Source organism: Solea senegalensis, linkage group LG11 (assembly GCF_019176455.1).
Source record: "Solea senegalensis isolate Sse05_10M linkage group LG11, IFAPA_SoseM_1, whole genome shotgun sequence".
NCBI classification, from domain to species: Eukaryota; Metazoa; Chordata; class Actinopteri; order Pleuronectiformes; family Soleidae; genus Solea; species Solea senegalensis.
Window position 1 is genome coordinate 793470 of NC_058031.1, and position 7913 is coordinate 801382.

At 42.2% G+C, this 7913-nt stretch overlaps 2 protein-coding genes across 2 annotated transcripts in view; both read right to left on the minus strand.

Annotated features, from left to right (window-relative positions):
• Window positions 1–249: 249 nt before the first annotated feature.
• On the minus strand, window positions 250–6069 carry LOC122777146 (pyridoxal phosphate homeostasis protein-like). Its single transcript, XM_044038164.1, has 8 exons — window positions 5896–6069; window positions 4666–4773; window positions 4504–4539; window positions 4342–4417; window positions 3272–3412; window positions 3050–3192; window positions 2397–2495; window positions 250–1237 (listed from the first exon to the last, which is right to left on the minus strand). Exons 1-8 carry the CDS (start codon window positions 5983–5985, stop codon window positions 1046–1048), a joined length of 885 nt encoding a protein of 294 aa, XP_043894099.1. The 5' UTR covers window positions 5986–6069; the 3' UTR covers window positions 250–1045.
• A 1050-nt stretch (window positions 6070–7119) lies between these two features.
• The window catches only part of LOC122776792 (small nuclear ribonucleoprotein G-like), a 2329-nt gene continuing 1535 nt past the window's right edge, over window positions 7120–7913 (minus strand). Inside the window, exons 2-3 of the mRNA XM_044037514.1 lie at window positions 7485–7634; window positions 7120–7355 (exon numbers count right to left, since the gene is read on the minus strand). Of these exons, the coding sequence (XP_043893449.1) occupies window positions 7305–7355; window positions 7485–7634 (201 nt within the window). The 3' untranslated portion in view covers window positions 7120–7304. The remainder of the gene's footprint in view (window positions 7356–7484; window positions 7635–7913) is intronic.

Below are 7913 nucleotides of genomic sequence, written 5' to 3' on the forward strand. Positions count from 1 at the left end.
TTCTTTCTGGATTCCATCAAACTGTGAAACTCTGAATACTCTCAATACTTTTCTGCTGCTACTGTGAATAATTATGCTCTTGTTTCACATCTTCTATTTATCGTTCTTGTAAGTTTTTCTTTCTGTTGCCGAGTGTTACTTTAATTATGAAGGGATTGTGGATCATGCAGGTTATCACATGAGCCGGTCCCTACTCTGATCCTTCTCTGTGCCACTAAACTGAAATAAATACACAGTAAATGGCAGAGATCGTTTCAACAGCACAATTTATTGCTTGGGTTCGATTCCTCTCAGAGCCAGATCAACGCGTTCAGACACAAACCAACGTCTAAACCACAAGACGGGAGTTGTGTCTTTTGTTGTTAGACACAGAAAAATACACCGAGCGTTTGTCTTTTTTTATGTCACATCTTTGAAGAAACCACTGCGACGCCATCTTAAAACTCCACTCCAAAAAAAAACACCACACGATGACTACTTTGCATAGGTGGACTCTCGGAGAACAATCACTGGAGCACAGCACAGACGCCATTACTGCTGCACAGAAGCTGCACAGATGTGACAATTATCAAACGCACAATACTACGTGTCATTATAAAGGATTTAGTGATTTATTAAATCAAGTCTTTGTATCATCTGTACAACAAAGAAACAACGGTACATTGTACTGTCTGCAGTTTTCTCTCACCTGTGGGTCACTCTACACAAAGCCAGGCGCGGTCGCGGCGCGGCGGCTCGGAAAAAGGTAGAAAAGGTCGAGTCGTCACTAGCTCACAGATCAATGTGTTGTTTTCAGTGGCTGCACATTTCGTGTAGGAGTGGCTTCAAGAGCACGAGAAGGTTTAGTAACGCACTACTTTTATTAAAAAAACGTAGAACTAGTTCTGTCTTTTTTTTTAGTGCTTAAAACAGCAAGAAGTGAGGAAGATTAGGCAAACACACTTTAACACGACTCTGTGGAGAACAGTCCGATTCTCTGCTCTCGTCCTCCTCGCGTTTATCTTTTTTAAAAGGTTTTTCCAGGACCACGACGGGGAGCTTCCGCTCAATGTCCAGACACGGTGAGGTGCTGCATCTTCTTGGCCGCTTCTTCGGACACCACCTTGGACGTTTTCTCGGGACTGGGAGCAGGACTGGGCATCGGGCTGGGATTTGGAGTGTTTGCCGCACTGTTGGGATAATCCCGGTTCCCGAATATGATGCTGCCCACTCGCACGTTGGTGGCGCCCACCTCGATCTTCAACAAACGGGAGACAACGCAGCAGTGAGAACATTCAGTAGTAGAAATTTAATCTTCTGTACGTCTCGCACACATTTCCCATGGAAAAGTTAGAACTGGACGAAGCAGGAAACGCTTGTTTCATTTGAGCACAATATCGGAAATTGGGGAAAAATTTGAACATTTTATTTTGAAAATCTAATTTCTAATTTCTTCAAAATATCTTTTTTTTTCGTTTCATTTTGAAAAACAAATGAACGAATGATCCACGGAATCTTCCAGGTCACGTAACTTCAAAAACTGGACAAAATGGGAAAATCTGTTTTTTTCATGTTTCGTTTCATTTCATCAAAAAACGAATGAAAGAACGACATCGAATTTGTTTGAAATAATCAAGACGTCAATTTTGAAACAAAATAATCGCGATCATTATTGTTTTTCCCATAAACAAAGTCAACGAGAAGCATTTCAGTTGCAAATGTGTGAGTCGGTCAAACTGTTAAAAGCCTTTTCCACCGATGGTCCCAGCTCAGCTGGTTCAGGTCGGTCTCCCCACTACAAAAATAGTATCAACGCAATGTGGGCGGAGCCATCACTGCACGACTGCATGAAACTGCCGTGACTTTGTTTTCCACGCGACACACAGACGAGTGACTTGTAAGTGTAACAGAATCACACACACAGTCACTTCACGATTGTTTTTTCATTCTTGTGTCGGACGTCACTTCCTGTGACGGCGCTCTGACCAATCAGTGGCCGGCAGTCTGGTGACGTCTAGACATATCTAGTATCGCCTCAGCTCGCATGGAAACTCGCCAGAGCGGCTAGTGGAAACACAACTTAACCGTGCCGAGGCGAGCTGGTGGAAACACGCCATTAGTGACTTTTCTGGACAAAACCATTTTTAAATGGCGGAGCAATAAAGACACGTTTGTCATTCTGTCACTCCGGCCAAAGCAGCATGTTGAACATGAAGTCTTTGAAGACTTTGCGTAACTGAACATGAGTGACCTGCACAGAGAACAGTTTTTGGGGGTTTTGGTTTGTTTTGGGTTTTGTGTGTGTGTGTGTGTGTGTGTGTGTGTGTGTGTGTGTGTGTGTACACCAGGATGTGTGAAGGTTTAGTATTTAAATATCACCGTCTTGTGTATAAATGCCCACGAAGAGTGAAACTCACCGCGTGTTCAAAGTCCGTGGACATGCCCATGCTGAGCTCGACCTCCTCCACGGGCAGCTTCAGACCGTCACATAACTCCTGCCTCCGACTCAGCAGCATCTGCCAGAGAAGAGGAGCACAACGTGGCCGAGTTAACAACATATAACAACAACAATAATAATAACCATCATAATAATAATAATATTATTATTATTATTATTATTATTAATAATACTAATAATAATAATAATAATCATAATAGCTGACAGTAGAGTTTCATACACCAAAGATCGATGTTCAAGACGAGACATCGCTGATTAAAACATGAAAGTGTAAATTGTTGTCACTGCTGCATGTGCTGGATTCTAAGTGGTGTTAATTAAAAAAGTCACCTGCAGTTCAAGCATTACAAGGAATTACAGCTCGAGCAAGAACTTAACATCCAACATTCAAAATAATGTCAAATTTAAAATAAAAAGTATCGATAAGATTAATTATCTATCAATTCAAGATTGACTTTCCCTCGAGTATCAGAGGAAACAAAACACTGTTTCTCATGAGTAACGGCAGTGCGTTAAAATACGGTTCAAAATAAATAAGGTTTGTCGAGAAAATAATGGACAGATGAATGGATTATGAAAATAATCGTTAGCTGCAGCTCTAACCATTTGTACCTGAAAGTCTGGGTTAGGGCCCAGCGTGAGGTTGTAGCCGTAGCGTCCAATGGTCATGAGTCCTGAGAAGTGCAGGGCGGAGCACTGGGACACGATGTGCTTCACCGCGTTGACCGTCTCCTCCGGCGGGAGACCATGTTTACCTGCGACCGACACCAGACATTTACAACAGTAACAGTCACGGTAACAATCACTTTACTGTTTTTAAATGACGACACTAACTCTGTTCTCCACTGGTGTTGATCTGCAACATGACCTTTAACCTCTGCACGCCGGCTCCCCGGATCCGCTGCCACGAGCTGTTGACCTTGTCGGCCAGTTTGGCCGAGTCCACCGTCTCCACGAGGAACAGGTTTGGCACCGCTGGGGACACACAAAAGTTTGTTTTTGTGTACTTTTGTGTCAACGCGCAGCTTCAGAGAGACGCTCACACAAAAGTTTGTTTTTGTGTATTTTTGTGTCAACGCGCAGCTTCAGAGAGACGCTCACACAAAGGTTTGTTTTTGTGTAGTTTTGTGTCAACGCGCAGCTTCAGAGAGACACTCACACAAAAGTTTGTTTTGTGTATTTTTGTGTCAACTAGCAGCTTCAGAGAGACACAAAGTTTGTTTTTGTGTACTTTTGTGTCAACGAGCTTCAGAGAGACGCCACACAAGTTTGTTTTTGTATTTTTGTGTCAATCGAGCTTCAGAGACGCCACACAAAAGTTTATTTTGTGTACTTTTGTCGCTTCAGAGACGCCACACAAGTTTGTTTTGTGTACTTTTGTGTCAACGCCAAGCTTCAGAGAGACGCCACACAAAAGTTTGTTTTGTGTACTTTTGTGTTTCAGAGAGACGCCACACAAAAGTTTTTTTGTGTACTTTTGTGTCACAGCTTCAGAGAGACACAAAAGTTTGTTTTTGTGTATTTTGTGTGAATGCTTCAGAGAGACACTCACACAAAAGTTTGTTTTGTGTACTTTTGTCAAGCAGCTTCAGAGAGACACTCACACAAAAGTTTGTTTTGTGTACTTTGTGTTCAGAGAGACACTCACACAAAGTTTGTGTACTTTTTGTGTGAACGCTTCAGAGAGACACTCACAGTTTTGTGTACTTTTGTGTCAGAGAGACACTCACACAAAAGTTTGTTTTTGTGTACTTTTGTGTCAACGCGCAGCTTCAGAGAGACACTCACACAAAAGTTTGTTTTTGTGTATTTTTGTGTGAATGCGCAGCTTCAGAGAGACACTCACACAAAAGTTTGTTTTTGTGTACTTTTGTGTGAACGCGCAGCTTCAGAGAGACACTCACACAAAAGTTTGTTGACATTGCTCTTCTGTAGATGACCGATGAAGTGCCACTTGATTTCTGGGCAAGACTCTAAAATCTGGATGAGGGGGAAACGGAGTCTTGTGAAAATAAGTCAGAGTTACAAATACATTAAATGAACTTGTTTTAAATGTATAAACTCACCAGAGGATCTGAAGCTTTCTCCACAAGTTCATTAACCTGAGAGGAAATAAAAGACGAGGTCATTTTGGGACAATTGAAGATTTCCTGTACTTGATAATGTGCTTTAAACTTCACGTTGGTGCTTTGACGTGAGCAAAGTCTACAGCAGAGTTTCATTCTTACGTAGTTCTCTCCAAAGTTGCGTTGTCCTTGTCTGTAGGCCTCCACCACCATCTCTGGGGGTTTGGTCTTGCTGACAGCCACGAGGCGAGGCGGCACAGACGGCAGAGTCTGAGGAAGGACAAAGCAAGAGTCATTTTTCATCCGAGCATCCGTGTGGTGGGGTCTAGAGGAGGAGGAGGAGGAGTGAGTCAGAAAACAGTGATGAGGCTGCTGCTGTGTTCAGATGCAGTTACACACTCATCTCTAATGATTCTCTGAGAGAGATTATTTTTTTTTTCCTGGCTGAAGGCAAACGGACGTGAAGAGTGAGTGAAGCTGAAGACGTGACGGTGGATTCCCAACACTCACATAGAGTCTCTAGAGCGAGGTCTGAAGGATTCATCAAACTTTTATTGAAATTGCACCAAAGCCTACGGCAATATTTGTTCAAGCCAAAATGTGTGTCAAAATATGGTTTTAAACACACTGAAGAGAACGTCTTTGTCTCTCACAGATCTGCACAAATATCACACAGTAATCTTTTTAAATATGTTTTTCGAATGATTTCAAAATAATCTCACTAAGTTCCATCCATCTTCTACCACTTTATCCTCCACATGTTGATATGGTGGAAGTCACACCCTGGACAATACACCAGTCCGTAGCTTTTGAATTTTCTAAATATCACAAAGGGTCTGGGAGTTACGGTAATGAGAAGTAGACTACGTCTGCCAAATCCTGTTGGTGAAGATATGGTGACAGAAGGGTTAAAGATGCATTCAAGAAACCTCTTCAATTGAATCAGCTGTGCAAACACACACACACACACACTCCATATATAAACTCTACGCTTACTGCTGCTGCTGCCACTCCATAATAATACATCCACCACAAATGAGGTCGTTGGAAGATTAGAAAATAATGTTTATATATCCCATCACTACTGTGTTTGGCACTTAAAATGCCTAATTACGCCCCTGCTCGTGGACACGTTTCGCCCCCAGTGGAGTCAGCGTGGACTTTGACACACAACGACTGAGCCGAGGCTAAAGCAGCTAACAAACAACGAACAGAACATCCACGCCGTTATGAGAGCTGCTTCCAAAGGTTGAGCTGTTTCGGCAGCCCTTACATAACGAGTCGTGCCGCCGCGACACCGCGTCCCCACACGGCTTCTTCCCCTTTCACGACTCGCCGCTCTGCAGCGACAGCCGCGGGGCTTCGTGACGAGCCCTGCCGGCCCGCGGTTACCTTCGGCCGCCGTGCCGCCGCCTGGTTCACCCGCTCCACCACCGACTGTAGCGCCTTCCCAATCTCCTCCGACATTGCCACTTTCCACATAACGTCACTCCGCGACGACACACGACGTCAAGAAGCGCGGTCCCGCGATGACGACAGCGGCCTTTCAAAATAAATGTCCGCCCGAAGAGGAAGTGAGTGTCCAAGAGGGCGCCCTCTATCGGCCTCTCCGCAGAAAGGACACGTTTTTCTTTCTAATGTGTTTTTTTCAAATTGATTCTAAAACAAAAACTTGTGTCTTTTAAATTATAAAGTGCACAATAAAGTAAGACATATATACATATATATATATATATATATATAATTAACCTCCAAAATGATTACTACACAATATCAACAATTTAAAGAGCCCAATGAATGGTATTTATGGTACAGAGAAGTATTGCATAGATCATGTAAACCCTGGACAAACCTCTTTATTTTATTTAGTATTCGAATGGCTCTTCTCTGAAGAGTAATTGCAGGGTCTTTTTGGTGACATTTGCTACAAGAGTTAGATGCTTTACAATATCACCGGTGGCTGTGGAACACAAGCAGCATGTATGAGCAGTGAGTTCTATTTGTTTTCTAAAAGCATCACAGCTGCGAGTTGTGGTCAGGACACAGGAAAGTGATGGCTGTGAATGACACACCAACATCAAGTCAGTGTGTGTCAACACATCAACACATGTACTTCTAACTTCTGTTTCTTTTCTGAGAGATTAAATGATCATCACAGTCCTCTCTTAACCTCAATCCTTTGAGCCAAGTAACACATTTATTTATGATCAGAGACTGCGGTAGAAGCGATTGAAGGAATTTCAACTGGTTTTAAACATGACATGTGTAAACCACTTCACAGTACATGTGTTCAAAGGTGAAGTGCATAAGATTTAGAGAGGTCTGTCGACAGATATTTACTATTTTAATTGAAATTTGTTTGTCAGCTTTACAAACTTCCTCCCTCGATGCCTCCAAATCCTACATACTAGCCCTTTAACTATCCACCTTTTTAACACAGTGACAGATTTTACCAGTTGTAAAATAAGCTGCAGAGCTGCTGATCAGGAGGTAAATCCTGACATTTAAAACTCACTGATGATTGTCGTTGAACAAAGTTAAATAAACATGCAGCAAACAGGACATTTAACTGCGAGAGACGAAATTCACAGCCATACCAGACACTAAACCCAAAAATACAAAGAGAAACTCATTTATTCACAAGAACACACAAATCAAACTAAAAAAAAGAAGATAATAAACACGCCTGCCAGTGGAGTTCAGACATCTCTTTCAAACAGACAAGTGACTAAAAGTGAAAAGAAAATGTAAAACGGTGTGGATCTTTCTCTTCTGCGTCTACAGCACACTCCCCGCCTCTCTCATACTCGTTCCAGCGCCTCCAGCATGATGATGCTGTTTCCTCTGATCACCTGTGAGAAAAATGACACCAAAGTTAGAAACAACACACCAACATTAACCTCATTAAGCCTTAAGAAAAGAGTTATGTAATGTTGTGCTGTGTGACACCCCAGGGCGTCAGAGAGGGCAAAAATACTGACCACCATGCCGATGACGTTCTGTTGACCTCCTGGCCCCATCTCCACAGAGTCATCCACCACCAGGTTCATGAAGGGGTCAAACCCTCGCAGGATGCCCTGCACGTGTCTGCCTCCATTCAGCTTCACTGGAAGACAGAAAAAAAGGACACAATATTAGAGCTGCAACTAACGATTATTTTCATAATCGATGAATCTGTAGATTATTTTCTCGATTAATAGTTGGGTCCATAAAGTATCAGAAAACCTTTAAAAAAAAAAAGAAGATTAATTTTTAACAATTTCTTTGTTATACAGAGCAAAGAAATGAAGAAAATTCACATTTTAGAAGCTTAAACAATCGGAATTCTTGTTTTGATTGTGAAAAAAGCTTCAAACAGATAATCGCTTATCAAAATAAATGTCAGTTAAATTAATAATCGATTTCAGCTC

Bases quoted from the DNA above. Each gene is read 5' to 3' on its own strand.
- LOC122777146 (XM_044038164.1), bottom strand. From the start codon at position 5,985: ATGTGGAAAGTGGCAATGTCGGAGGAGATTGGGAAGGCGCTACAGTCG. The intron at 4,540-4,665 runs GTAAGAATGAAA...ATTTCCTCTCAG, and splicing joins GCAACTTTGGAGAGAACTAC to GTTAATGAACTTGTGGAGAA. The intron at 4,418-4,503 runs GTGAGTTTATAC...CCCCTCATCCAG, and splicing joins AGAAAGCTTCAGATCCTCTG to ATTTTAGAGTCTTGCCCAGA.